This window comes from Morchella sextelata, assembly GCF_020137385.1.
Source record: "Morchella sextelata strain SCLS chromosome Unknown scls_4, whole genome shotgun sequence".
NCBI classification, from domain to species: domain Eukaryota; kingdom Fungi; phylum Ascomycota; class Pezizomycetes; order Pezizales; family Morchellaceae; genus Morchella; species Morchella sextelata.
In genome coordinates this window covers 189,930-204,419 of record NW_025408619.1, presented here as the reverse complement: position 1 = coordinate 204,419, position 14,490 = coordinate 189,930, and the positions used below count along the sequence as shown (strand labels likewise).

At 50.4% G+C, this 14,490-nt stretch overlaps 3 protein-coding genes across 3 annotated transcripts; 2 read left to right on the top strand and 1 right to left on the bottom strand.

Moving 5' to 3' along the window:
• Positions 1-7,505: 7,505 nt before the first annotated feature.
• Positions 7,506-10,264, top strand: H6S33_009973 (uncharacterized protein; the record flags this gene model as incomplete). The annotated part of the gene is made up of 3 exons (XM_044841746.1): positions 7,506-7,564; positions 7,623-8,279; positions 8,368-10,264. The coding sequence occupies 3 exons, from the start codon at positions 7,506-7,508 to the stop codon at positions 10,262-10,264; spliced, it is 2,613 nt and encodes an 870-aa protein (XP_044697116.1).
• Positions 10,265-11,549: 1,285 nt separating this feature from the next.
• H6S33_009972 (uncharacterized protein) lies at positions 11,550-13,063 on the bottom strand (the record flags this gene model as incomplete). Its single annotated transcript, XM_044841735.1, has 2 exons — positions 11,550-12,838; positions 12,904-13,063. 2 exons carry the CDS (start codon positions 13,061-13,063, stop codon positions 11,550-11,552), a joined length of 1,449 nt encoding a protein of 482 aa, XP_044697115.1.
• Positions 13,064-13,159: 96 nt separating this feature from the next.
• On the top strand, positions 13,160-14,260 carry H6S33_009971 (uncharacterized protein; the record flags this gene model as incomplete). The annotated part of the gene is made up of 5 exons (XM_044841724.1): positions 13,160-13,326; positions 13,381-13,509; positions 13,775-13,877; positions 13,940-14,117; positions 14,175-14,260. The coding sequence occupies 5 exons, from the start codon at positions 13,160-13,162 to the stop codon at positions 14,258-14,260; spliced, it is 663 nt and encodes a 220-aa protein (XP_044697114.1).
• Between the last annotated feature and the right edge of the window lie 230 nt (positions 14,261-14,490).

The window sequence follows — 14,490 nt, the reverse complement described above, 5'->3', positions numbered from 1 at the left end:
ATCAGCACGAGGTTCTTTTTCCATGGGATTCAAGTTATGTAGTTGGCTGGCCATGGCTGGCTGACAGGCTGTAAAAGGGTTGTTTCGTCTCATTTAATTTGGTCCAGCTTACTTACTTTCTCGGTAGGTATCCCTAGCGAAATAAAGAAAGAAATTCGGAGAAATGACTGTCTTCATCGAATCCGACGTTGGGGTGGTGTGCCAGCTAAGCTAACCACAACCCCAACCGCCATCATCGACATGAGCGGCTGAGACATGCTAGTAGCTACCCTACACTAGCTTCCAAGTCAATTCAACTCCACGAAAGCCAAGGATTTCCAGAAAGAAAAGGTCTTCTGGAAGCCAGCCTTGCTCCGAAATCTATTTCTGTAACGCCGTGACCCAAGTAGGTCAGTGCTCCAGGGTACACACAGGAGTGTAAGTTGTGTCGGCAGTTCGCTCGGATGGACAGATGAAAAATATGAGACATGCATTGCATACTGATGTGTTTCTGCCAACTGTTGGGCAGAAGCTAGGGCGTATCACATCTGCCAAAGCAGAGCTGTACTCACAAGCTTATTATTTTCCTCCATCCTGAAACGTAAAATAAGGAGTAGGAAATGGTAATAAGTGGAGTAATATTAGTCGGTTGTGTTTCTTCCTGTTGTGTGGTAGTTAAAGCTCACCGTGACAGGGGTAAATATGTAGAGGAGTGACGACATTGAGGTGAGAGTATGGTGATGGTTAGAAAGAGTGTAGGTACATTAGTAGGTAGATGCAGGGAGAAGAAGCAGGCAAAGTAAGAAAGGCTGTTCTAAACTCCGACGCAGGTGGCACATAAGTGTTTAAGAGAAAGAAAGCTTGTTCTTTCAAACCTAGCCTTATCCGTCCTGGGATTGGGTTGTTCAATATTGGAGTATTTACCGAGTGATATACAGTGAAGCCGTGATCCGTGAGAAGAGTGAAGTCTCTCATCTTCTCCATGTCGGTAGCTCGCACAAATCAGGCGACAAAAAAATTTCCGGAGACGATCTTTTTTAATTTTGACGTCGGAACAGTAGCCTACCATACGGCTAGGAAAAGGAAGGGAATGTGCACTTTCTGTTTATGTGCATTACGGGTTATCACAGCTTCGCGCGGTGAGAACAACATCATACTCTACCGAAACCCCCACGAGTGTACCTACATACGTACAGTTAGTTGTTCGTTGCAATGAATAATAAGTCTATGACGTTTACAAGTTGAATGATCGACCCAGGCCATAATGATATGATGTGATACTGTTCTGAAAAAAACGGGGTACTTACGTGAAGCCAAAGTGAAGAAAAACATGTAACTATGTGTCGATGGCTCAAACCTAACCCTGGCTGAAGGTGGTGTTGCTGGCCCATGGATGGGGGCCGGGCGTCTAACGAGAGGATGAGAGGGTGCGCCAAGAAAGCCACAATACCATCGCCCATTTAGGGATGGACGTTGCGACTGAAGCTGCACGATCTCCAAATAAGACAGTCGCCTAAATCATCATCGTCACTCATTCATCCATCGTTATTAGTAATCCTTTGAGTTCTCTCGGTTCGACCAAATTTCTCCGAGGCGCCTTGACCAGGAATTCGAATTCTCGTGAGTTTCCTCATGTCCGTTTTTTTTTTGTCAGCTGTTTCGTTCCGGAAGTTGCCGTATAGTAGGCTCTTGATTTCTGTTATCGATAGAGCGATAGAGAGAGACACAGGGCTGCGGCTCTGCTACTGCTCTGGCAGGGGTTTACGTGTCGACCGATGACGATACCCTCTGGTCCGTGCGTGCGAAAAACTTTTTTGGTGCCCTCTCCCTTGGTGACGCGGGATGTACATTGATGATCATTGACCAAGTCATCAGGGGTAACAAAGTTTTGAAACTCAATACTGGAAGCGTTTACTTAAGGTGTGAAGTTACGATTAAAAACAGGCGAGATGATCGGTACCTTGCATGTCTGTTTCTGTCGCGGGTGGTGCGTGCCTGAGGAATGAATGACGCCGGTACCGGTGTTATTCGGAATTGATGGCGGATCCTGCAGTATGCGCAGGAAAAAGTTCGTCAGGGTTACTGTCAAAACTATTATGCTTGCTGTGTGTACATACCGCGGAAAGTTATTTTCTTGCGAGAAAGCGGCTGATGTATGTGCCTACCACATTAGAATATTCGGTGTAGAAAATTTTTCTCAGATGTAAGTTTTGGGGGGGCAAGACGTCGCGTTTTGAATGTGTTGAGGATTGTAACCTCGCTTACGATCGCAACGGTGAGGTCAATAAACATCACTATCAAGGAAAAACATTCTTTGTGTAGTTGATTTGGTTGGAGGAAATTTAATAGTTTTTTCAATAGTAATATTGAAATCCCTGTTATTAGTTTTTGGATTATGGTATTACGGCAGGGATGGGCCCACTTGATAATAGGACTAGTTATGAGTGCGGTTTCAAAAAGCGACGCGTGCTGATAAATACCACGAGGTCGAAGCACACCGAGTGATCATCGGTGACGGAAATAACGTTTAGTAGCAAAGGTCATGAGACAAAAAATTGTAAACTTTTCCGTGGCCCCGCGTTGACTCGATTTCGGTAGGGCATAGTACGTAGATTGTTGGAAATAATGTTGATCTCTTATAAAGTCTCTATATCTTGGGATACTTGATTGTTTCGAAAAATACGTTAGCTACGTTAGCTACGTAGCTGTAAGTATTTTGACCATTATGTATTGGAGATGAAAAGATGACTTAACACGTATTGCCACGGGTTGGTTCTTAATCTGCTTTGTCCAAGCATATAACCAGATTCCAGTGTCCTAAAACCTATGCCTCTTACCCTCGCCAAAAACTTGTCTCGTCATTCGATGGTATCACCGCAGGCTTTCCCACAGTCTCGAGGAAATGAAATATCTCGCGGTATCTCGTCCTATATAATTCTCTGTTTTCCCACCGTTATTGGAGTTTCTGCGATGGGAGATGTAGGGGACTGTATGTCGTCTTATACACTCGGGATACACTCGGGGAAACCAAAACTAAGGGTGGCTAAGGTCCATATTGCCTTAGTTGAAAGGATAGAAGGTTGTAATTAATCTCTAAGATATTAACTTCTGATGTAGGCTCTATACCTGATAGAAACCTTCATCTGTATTAGTATTGAAAAATACCTCAGCAAACTTGTTTTTGATGATTGGAACATCAACAAAAATAGCTCATGCATCGTCGGTTTCGAGAGATAGATTTTTGAGGTTGTAGAGGTTAAGGGATTGTTGAATCAAAGAAATTGTGATAATATTAGTGTTCGTCTTTTTCTCCCTCCGGGTTCCGGCGAAAAAGCGGAGTGTTTTCATCTCCAAGGCGCTCAAACCCGTCAGACAGGGAGTACCGGAGTTCCAAGTATTCCAGTCTTTCTATGAGCCGCTCTCATCTCAATTACCACTAGTATCTGAAAGATTTGGCTTCAACTGGGTGTGATGTGGTTTTGCGAATTTTCGAATTTCCTTTAGTGCGGGGCAAAAACGACAAGAGGGGATCGATACTTTTGTAGGTCGCTGTAGTTTCGAGACAAAATGCTGGAAGATCTTTCTCTGTGAGCCATAGGTGCTTGTATCTCCCATACGTGCTCTTTGTTTTCTCTTATCTAAATGATCTACTTCAAAGTTGTTGTGGCCAGAGTAGATGGAGCTGCCTAAGGAACTGAAGCCGAGTACATACGTCAGCCGTAGATATGCGGGTAAGGAGCCCACTTTCTATGGTGGAGATAAAGATGAAATGGGTTATCTCTCACGATAGAAGTTGGTATTGCTCGAAGAATGTCTTAAGACTTGTATTGGAGCCGGTGACTCAACAAAATTTCTGGTTTTCAAGGTCTCAAGGCTTACATAGCCTTTGCTCTCGGTGTGAGCTATGTAGTCTGCATCTTCTAGTTGTTAAAGCAGGTAATGTAAAGGTGTTGATCGACTGCTCTTTCGTGATGATACAAGTCTCGAGACTCGTAGTATGCTCGTCACCGGACAGGAGGCGGTGATGAAGTGACTCAGAAGACGTTGTGGGGTTGTGCAATGTTACTGGAGCCGGTCGGGCTACGATCAAAAGCTTAATTCGGAGCAACGTGTAAAATACCCCAGCAAGGAGTACTTTTCAGAACTGGCCGCGTATGCCAAAGATCTAAACTTTCACCCACCCGCAATCAGATGAGATAAGCTAGGAAAGGGCCAAGATCCAGGTTAAAGGTATCAAAGAACATGCTATCGACATTGGGTTGGATGTCCCAGCGGTATTTGGCCGAGCCATTGTCTCAATACCAGCTGTGTCTTAAATAATGCGTGCGCGTTCAACCCACGCTGACTTCACACCATCCGGTGGTGATTTCGGCGGAAGATTACCAGCTTCCACCCCGGCCGCAGGGGATGGGAGTTGGGAACTTTTTTTTATTTCCTTTTTATTTCTTTTATCAGTGAAGGGGTAAATATCTTGTGGTAATTCGCTTTAAGTATCAATTTTTTCGCTCTTTTTCTAACGAATAAATATCCTGCGATTCGCTCCACAATACTAATTTTTTCATCTGCTGTTTTGGTATTGTGGTCATGGATTATCACTCGAGCACGTGATCTTGGACTTTTAGTAGTTTGGGTTTAGATTTTCTGGTGGGTGCGTTGCGCATAGTGTTCTTATTGTTAGTAGCAATCTTCTAGCTAGTGGAGGTTGGTGTGTTTCAGTTTGCGTGGGGTTTGAGTTAGTACTGGGTAAGGTATTGATTCTGGCCGGCTTACCCAACAGATACTTCGTCCGTGTCTTTCCCGGATGCTTCGAGGTATTTGCTTACCTTAATTGAGTAGGATAAGGTGTATCTGATAACGGGAGCGGTATCTCGAGTTAATTGTCCCTACTAACTCACTACGACCACACTGCTTGGAGATGGTTGTTAACGTTGTGTTTGCTTGGGTTGGGTTAGGGCTGTTTGGGTTGTGATATTTAGAAGGAATCGAAGATATATTGGGAGTATATATATATTCTCATGAGCCTGACCGCTGGATTGGAGGAAAGTCTCTGTAACTGTAGGGAATTGAATTCATATCAACTGGGACAGACATCAAACCTCCATTAGAATCGCTGGATCGGTCAGATTCACTGATAATAGCGTAATTAATTATTGCTCGTTACTATAAGTAGGTGAACGTAGGGATACATGTAGTAAGTAACCATACAAACCACCTAACAAGACCAAAATTTCAAAGTCACACTCTCGAAATGACACTTGAGCAATATGTACTATCACTGCCGGGGAATCCATATCTACCATTCTTTTGCTCTATACCCTTGTGGTTGTGGAGAAATAGGTGTTTGAAGTTGCACTCCCATACCAATTTTGGTTGCAACGCTTACTTGTGGTAACCCGCAATACTTAAACGGTGAGCAGCTTGAGTCGAGTGGGAGAGACTACTCCGGGGGGACTCGCCTCGTATGCCTTTGACATTGTCATTCACTATTATTCCCGCATATATATAGTGTATACAGCCCGCCGGGCTAGTGTTATTGACATATAAAACAAACGGCCTCATAACTCATTGACATTCTATTGGCGAGCTTCGTACTTTTGCGGGGACGTTCAAGTGGTGGTGCGTATTCTATTTGAGGTTCCAGATGTAGATCTGGGTGCATCATTCTAGGCACCCGAATGCATGATCCACAGGAGCAAAGTGTAAACTTTAAACGTTATCAACTGATATGAAAAGACCCTAAAAGCCATTGCTGTGGCGCCCTGCTTTCTAATATGTATCTTGCCGAGTTGTATACGAGGGTTGTTTAAAGCCACTTTGAGGTTATTTGAGCGAGCACGATAGCCCACGAGAATAGTAGTTGTAGAACAATGAACTCGCAGAAAATAATAGAGAATTTACCAGCACTTACGGAGTGATAGCAACGTACAGAACCACCAAATCCCCACAACATTAACAGCAGCGACAACACCTCACCTGGGCCAAAGTCAATTCTTGTTTATATCCTCCCCGCTACATGTCGCCAAGGTAGCATAAGGGGAAGATTTGATGTCCGGTAGCTGTGTGAGAACGTTAGCCCTGACCCTGGCAGGTTAGTAGTACAGCTTGCCAGTCAGTGTTCCGCGGCGCGGCGCCAAGAGATAAGATGGTATGCTGTTTCTCGTGGCTTTGACTCTCTGACGGGTTTTGTGTGCTAGCTACATGTAGAGTACTCTACTCGTGAATGGATGAACGCCGGTGCTGTGCTGTCTGGGGGACACAGCGCAATTGCAGCACAGCACAGCACAGGGATGGAGTTAAGCTTAACATGAGCATATATCTGCATTACGCGTCGTCACAGTAAGGATGGTTAATTAGTCAATACATGTAGTTGGCAACAACGTATTCATAGCGGGAGAGGACACCCAGCACTGTAGACAAGGAGAACAGATATACCAGGCTGGCCGGTATAAGTATCTTCATGGTTGGAGGACTCTCCCTCCACCATCAATCCATTGTTTCTGCTGGCTGGCCGACATCGAGCCCAAACCAATCCAATCGTTGTTTGGGCCTCTACAAGTCTACACACCCGATTAGTGTTTCCCAGCCAACAGCTGCAGCCCCTGGCGAGCCTGGGCTTTGTTACGAAGCAGGCAGGACATTTCGATCGGCACAGGCCATTCCTTCGAGAACACGATACGATACCAAGATCCTCACCGGGTATTTTACTCTGAATGCCTGTCTAGGATCCGTATCCTCACACTCATAACAGCAACTGCAACCGCACGACCAGCTGAATTCTACGGTGCAAAACAGAAAAAGTCTTGGATGGTACGTATGCTTATCACGGGAGCTTTCCTCACTGCGTTAGCTGGCCGAGAGAGCATCGTCTGTGAGTGAGGCTCTGCACGAACCTGTTCCGAGGGTGCATGCAGAGAGGAAGGAAGCTGTGAAGAACATCTAGACAACATCAGCAGCAGCAGCAGCAGCAGGCAGCACCACCGTCAAGCTGGAGGAGATAGAGAGTATTGTGAGTGAGATACCTACCTTCCTCTAGTAGACAGCGATATATATTAAACCCGGATAATATATCACAGCCCCTCACTCGCATCTCGATTTGCTTACGCCTTCTCGGCTGCAGGGCTCTCCCCGGTCGGCATTCCCCGCATTCTCGCCGGGAGGCGCCTTGGCACGAATCTCATCTGGAACGGAGAGCTCTCTGCTCTGTCCTTGCACCTTCTTTATCCTTGTGGTCCTGGGGTGGCTGCATGGAGTGCATGAGCTGCAGATTCATATGTACACAAACAAAACATGCAGATCCCCGAGTCTGTCCGTCCGTCAGTCAGTCAGTCAGTCAGTCAGTCAGTCAGCTTATGCCCAACAAGGTCCGTGAATCGAGCGAGGGTGGTTATCTAGGATATATATCCCGAGTAGAATAGAGTGGTGCGGGTATTAATCCCTTCGCCTCCCCCCCACCCCTTTGCCCTGACTCTTTCTCTTCTCCTTCCTTCCCCTCTTTTGATTCTGAACAGTGCAAGCAATCAATTACGATGCGGCACCTTATCGCTTCGACACTCTACTGGGGCACCGCCCTTTCCTGCGGGGTCCTGTAAGCTCTGTCCCTCCCCTTTGGTGAGGCACGCGACCACTACTAACCTCTTCCACAGCGTACACAACGAAGTTCTCCACCGCTCGACGCACCTCTTCTCTCTCCCCAACAGCGTTCCGGACCTGACACAAATCACGCCCCTCATCTCGCCGCTCCTCCTCTCGCCTACCAATGCGCCCTTCCTCCAATCCGGCGCCTTCTTCCCCGACTGGGGATACCAATGCCTCTCCACCGATTCTGCCGCCGAAGCCGCCCACTGGCCTCCCTTCCTCGTCGCCAGCGTCGAGCACATCATCTCAAAATACGGCTACCTCAACGACACTACGCTGCGCAGCGCAGCCGAGCAGGAGCACCTGGAGGGGCTGATTTCGTTTATTTTTGCTATCGCGGGGCACCAGACGCAGGATGCGAGCTGGCACGCGATCCGCCTGCCGAGTGGATTTCTGGCGGCGCTGGCGGCGGTGGATTTTGGTGGTGATGAGGAGAAGGCGCACCGCGTGCTGGATTTTGGGGGAGATTTTATGGTGGCGGCGAGGTTGGCGAGGATGGGCGAGGTGTCGAGGGCGTGGATTGGGGGCGAGTGGAAGGTGCCTATTGACGATATCATGGAGATCTATAAGAGGATGGGGAGGGAGGTCAACAAGTTTGTGCTGAGATACTGCACAATGAGGGGATTGGCGGCGTTGAGGAGCGATCTTGCTGTTGGACCGAGCTTGTGAGTTTTTTCTTCTGCCCTTCCTGTAGCGGATTCGTGAAGGTGGAGAGTAGTGCGGTGGTGTTGATTCTAATATATGTCTGTACAGGCTGGACTCAATGGCTTCACAGTCCCCAATGCTCGTCAACTCGCTCGACGGCTACTACCTCGGCGGCCTTGACGAAATGACCTCGCGCACTGTCTCCTGCTGGTCAAACCTCACCCGCTGGTTCGCCAACGGCATCGACGCCGACGAAAAGATCCGCAACGGCTGGGGCATCTGCGACCTCTTCCGCGCCATCAAAGCACGGGGCGGAGCGGGCGATACTGGTCACTCGCACGCCCAGGAGCAGCTCCCGCTCATCACGGAATCTAGCAACAAGGAGCTCAAGCACATCACAGTGCACACCGACCAGTTTGGCGTCGAGACATACACCCTCCCGCCTCTGGCTGCCCCGCCAGGCCCCGCCCCCGCGCACCCCCCACACCCAAACGCCAAAGCCCCGAAGTTCTCAGCACCGACATATATAGCGACCTACACGCCCTACGCGCGCTTCGGCAGCTCCCTCTCTGTGGGCGCCTTCACGCCCGACTCCTCCAAACCCTCACTCGCCGTCGGCGCGCCCACCGAATCCGAAGACTCGTCGCGCCCCGGCGAGGGGAATGTCTATGTCCTCCCGCTCTCCGACTTCCTCTCCTCCTCCTCCACGCCAACGCCTTTCTCTGCTCAGCAGCCGGAATACGTCACGCCGCAGCGCGTGGAGAAGGCCGCCGGCGGGCACACGGCCGTAGACCAGCGCTTCGGAACGGCGTCCACGGCGTGGAAGACACAGGGGATGACGCTGCTTGCGGTGTCGGCGCCGGGGCCACTTTCGTATGAGGCTACTACGCCCAGCCTGCCGTTTACGGAGAATGGAGTGGCCGGGCGCATTGATGTGTTTCGGCCGGGTGAGGCGGAGCGGTGGGTTTCGCTGTCGATCAAGGGCGCAGAGCTCGGCGGGATTGGGCGCAGATGGTGGGGCGAGAAGATGATAGCTGCGGACCTGGACGGCAGCGGGAATGAGTGGTTAGTCGTGAGCGGGAGTCGCAGCGACGGGAGACGGGTGTGTGAGGGCCGCGAGAAGGTCCAGATGGGAGAAGGCGAAGTCGGGCTGTTCCAACTCGTCCCCTCCTCTGCCGCCCCCGAATCCAATATCACAATCACCACCGATCTCCACACAACCGCAGACCTCTCTCTCAAAACCCACCAGATCCCCCTCCCACCATCCGAAAAAACATCCCTCCCCTGCTCCACAACCGCTACCTACGAGTCATTCGGCACAGCCCTCTCCTTCCTTCCCAAATCCCACACGCTCCTCATCGCCGCCGGCACCGGCAAAACATTCGCCTACCGCATCGTCGACGACACCCCCAGCCTGGTGTTCACCATCCCCTCGCCCTCACTCTCCCGCACCGCCTCGCTGGCCGCCGGCATCTCAGCGACGGGGGTGGAATGGATTGCGGTTGGTAGTCCGGATGAGGACGTCGATGGCATTGTGCAGGCGGGGGTGGTGCGCTTGTACGCCCTGGCAAAAGGGGACCAGCCAAGGCTGGTCGCGGAGCTGGTGGCCGAGGGAGAGGGGGAGTTGACGCGGTACGCGAAGTTTGGGCGGACGATTGTTGCGGATAAGGGCAGTGGGGGTGTGTGGGTGGGGAGTGAGTTGTGGGATGGGGAGCGGGGGGGCGTGTGGTGGGTTGATGTTGACGCGCTCCTTGCCCCTGCTCCAGTCGGGTTTGTGCAGCGTTTGCAGAACGTGTTGGGCAGCGAGGGGAGAGGGAGGGTGGAGGAGGTGTCGAGGGTGGCGGTGGGGTTGGTTATGCAGGGCTCCGAGGCGAATGCGAGGTTTGCGGGCAGCCTGGCGGTGACTGAGGAGGCGCTGGTGGTGGGCATTCCGTATGCGGGTGTTGGGAGGGAAGAGCAGGGTGAGAGATTTTATGGGGCTGTGGCGGTGTATCGGAGGGTGTAGTGTGGTGGGTGTTTTTCTTTGCGGTGTTCTTTTTTTTTTTTTTGTAGGTTTTTTTTATATTTTTTATTTGCACTTGCTTCGCTTTTTGCATTGGTAGCTACTGTAGCTGGTTTGATCTGTTCTGGTTTTCTGTTTGATCCGGTTCGATCTGTGCTGTTCTGACCTGATCTGTGCGGATCTCTTCCGATCTCTTCTGTGCTGTTCTTCTGTTCTGTTTGATATGTTTTGATCTGTCTGATCTATTTGTGTTCTCTTATCTAGCCATGAAGTTACGCAGGAGTAGGCAGTGCGAATAGACATCTTTACGAATCTAGCATAACATAACATTAGCTGTGTGGGCATCAACCAGTCCTTGGTTGTGGGCGTGCATGGGAGTGCGAGTGACATCCCGTGAATCGTGATAAGACTCGACAACCGCCCCCCCCCCCCCCCCAAAACCTTTTTTGCTTAATTCATTAACCCCCCCCCCCCCAACTCCCCTTGCTCGGCCCAACAATGCCCCGAAATGGCACTAGCGCAGGTTTCTAAAGCGGTTGCAATTAACTGGAGAAGTATGTACCTACATTGTAATCTCACGATTGGTACCGTCACTGGCAAGTTGGGAGTCGGGGTGCCGCCTAACTTGCTGCTGCCGCATTTGGGTTGGGTTGGGTTGGGTTGGGGTTGTTGCTGTGCCTTTTGAGGGGTGGATACTTCCCTATTGGTGGGTCGGTTGGGTTGGGTGCCGGTAGTAGGTGCGATTTGGTTTTCTTTTTGGCCTCGTGCTGGTAGGTGGGGTGAGATACCAGTAGATAGTAGAGTGGATAAGTGGGTGGGTGCTTGGCGGTCGTGTGTTCTCTCTTTTCACGGGTCGGGATATTGCGCATCATGGGATATCACTCGGAGGCTGTGTCGTTCTTGGGGTTTGGCTTGGCTTGGCTTGGCTTGTTTTAGTTTGGTTTTGTTTGGTTTTGTTTGGTTTGCATACTACGTGTATTGTTTCAGCTTCACCTTCACCGAATTCCAAGACGCAACGCAGTGTTTCATGGATCATGGACCAAAGCCCTCCAGCTTGTGTATTATTAGGAACCAGCTCTAACTAACCACCGACTACTAGTAGTACAACTACACAGAACCCAACATATAATAATAAAACACAAAAAACAAAAGAAATAAAATAAGATATAAAAAAAAAACAAAGCAATGTAGCTAGTAGGTACATGTACGCATCTAATCATCTCCCGGCCATTACACCTTTAATAACATCGTCCTAATTGCAAGACCACTGCCTACATGGCTAGGGATTCTACATAACGAGCGCTGCCACCCCCGCCAGCCCCAACAGAACCCAACTCACCACCGCCCCCGCCGAAGCCGCACCTTCAAACGCCGGCGGAGCTCCGTCACCGGGCGCCGTCGCATTCGCGCTCGGCACCGCCGCACCACCACTCTGTGTAGCCGAGGCCGTAGCTGTAGCCGTAGAGGTAGAGGTAGAGGTAGCGATCACACCCGCCGAAGTAGTAGCAGATCTAGACGCAGAAGTAGACGCAGAAGCAGACGCAGACGCAGACGCAGAGGCAGACGCAGAGGCAGACGCAGAAGCAGAAGGAGCAGGCGCTGTCCCGCCCGCCTTTGCCTTCTCCACAAAGGCCTCCCACTTTGCGCCCGGGTTGACCGCAAACACCATGCCCGCCTTGCAGTGCGTTCCCTGCGCGCAGTAGAACCATTTCGGCGCCGTGTCGACGACCTGGTACTCAAAGATCTCCTTGCCCGCGGTGCCCTCGGCGTTGGGGCGGAAGCCGGACTTGACGCCGGAGGGGTTGGAGACGCAGGGGGTGTCGAAGGTGGATTGTGTCACGGTGTGGTTCTTCTCGCGGAAGTCGAAGGTGATGAGGTCGCCCGGGAGGGCGTTGACGAATGGGGGCTGGTAGGTGAGGAGGAGATCTCCGGGGCCACCAACGAGGACGGTGTGGGTGGTTGCAGGGGTCGAGGGGGATGTACCTGTGGCAGTGGCGGCCGCAGAAGACGTAGCCTCGGGAGGGGCGACGGTGTCAGTCAAGATACCTTCCTCGCCCCCTTCATCTGGGGTCGAGGTGGTTGTTGGGGCGGGCATCGAGGTCAAAGCCGCGCTGCTGGTCATTGACGCTCCCTCGGAGCATGTAGTAGTGCTCTCAGCGCCGTCGCCCCCACCAACATCGCCCTCCCCACCGTCTGGCTGACAGACGAAATGTACTCCGGCTACAGCTGGCTTCATCTGGTTCTCGATTCTCCACGCCGAAACATTAAAGCTCCGATCTCCGTCGGCGCTCGGGACCAGTTTCCCTTCATATCCGTCCGGCTGCACATACAGCAAAAACACATACCTGTGCGTCTTGACATCCTCCCCGACCGGCCCCAGATATGGCACAGGCACCGCACTGCTCGCGGACGACAGCTTCGTGAACTCCTCAACGGCAAAGTCGGTCCGGAGGTAGTGCAACACCTGCGTGGATGGGTCGGGCGTGGTGTCAGGATCCAGCATGACGACTATGTAGTTTGTGGATGTGCTGATGGCCGAGGAGTCGCCAAGAGCGAACTCGGGGAGGATTGAGGTTTCTGTAAAAGATTTGTCAGTCTTTTTTTACTCCTTTAAAGATGGGAGGTATATAGATTCTACTCACCATTTACAGAGAGGGTTTCGCCGTCTTGGATCTTGCCGGAGTCTGGGTATCTTACGACGAGCTCGATGGTCTCTGGGTCAAACCCTTTAGTGAAGGCCTCGGGAATCTGGGCCAGCGCTTGGGCAGAGAGGAGAAGAAAGGGAAGTAGTGAAGTAAACATTGCTAATGTAGGGTTGATGTGCCAAAGAGATTGAAGCTCTGCCTCAAAGAAGAATATAAAAAAAAAAAGGAAGCAATAGATCTTCAAGACCTACGAATGAATATAGAAAGAGAAAAGGAAAACAACAACCAAAAACCGCAAACAACAGAAAAGAACTGTATGAGCAACAAGGAGAAGATTGACTATGAACCAAAAAAAAAGGGCAACACAACAGTGGAAATCTTCCCCCTATATATACACACATCCAAAACGCCCAGAATAAGGTTTCTCCCTGCCCAGGGCGCCTTGAAACAGCGGTTAACCCGTTGTTCCTGTAGGGCCACAGCCAATAGAGAGAGAGAACATCCTCTATCAATAGTGCTCTGCTCGGTTCGTGAGCCAATACAGAGTTTCCCCAAGTTTGAGCCCCCGGCGCTTAGGGAGGGCCAAGCATTTCGGCTATGCAGGTCGAGTTTTAGAGTTAAACTTGACACACGCAGGATCCTTGGGCTGCAGAGCTTAAAGTCACCAGCCCCAGGCGTAAATGAGTCTTGATTTGGAATGTACAGTGGCGTAGCTGCTGAGAGGGCGGATCGGCGGTTCGGTGGTTGTCGCGATTTGCTCCTGAGATGATCTATTTAGGTAAACAGACGGATTAGGCAACGGACGGTACTGAATATCTACGCACATTAAAGACCTTTCGATATCCAGTAGTTACTGGTTATCTAAAAGGACGACACCCGCTTTCATGGGCTTGGAGAAGAGTCAGGAGCTTACTGGCGTTTGCTTCAGTCTGACATGGTCGGTGGCTGCCAAAATGGGCGACATACCGCAAGTATTCCTTGTGAAAGCTAGGATAAAACACATAGTAATCCCTTCTTTGGGCATGATAGGTAGGGCCGCCAAAAGGTTTGCTTGCAGAAAGTGTTTGGGTTATATTGGTACGTAGAAGTAGTTACAAAGCAGGGCAAAGAGACGTCGCGCAGCACACTCTCCGGCCAGTTGTCTGCTTTAGCGAAACAAGTATTTGGCTTGAGTTACACGCCCATATGTATGTGTACGCAGTCCACAGAATGTACGGAGGTACCGTGTGTAGTGGCTTTAACCTTGAACAACCCTAACCCCTGCGCAGTGGGCCTAGCTAGATGTATCAGGCACCTACGACGTCAAGCAAGAAACACCAGCGTAGAACGCTCAAACACAATCCATCTTGGTTAGCGGCTCCGATCTTGCTATCCGACTCCGATCTTATATTCACTTTTGTTCTTATGTTTTATTCAAAAGTCTCCATCAGGTGTTTAGCCTCCCTGTAGGTGGTATGGAGAAACGTGCCTACTGTCGTGTTGTACGTGAGAACACCGATATCACCATATCTGCCACCGAGTGGTTGCATGTGATGAATTAAAACCATTCTCGATTCTTCGATATACCAGGTTCATTTATCTTTG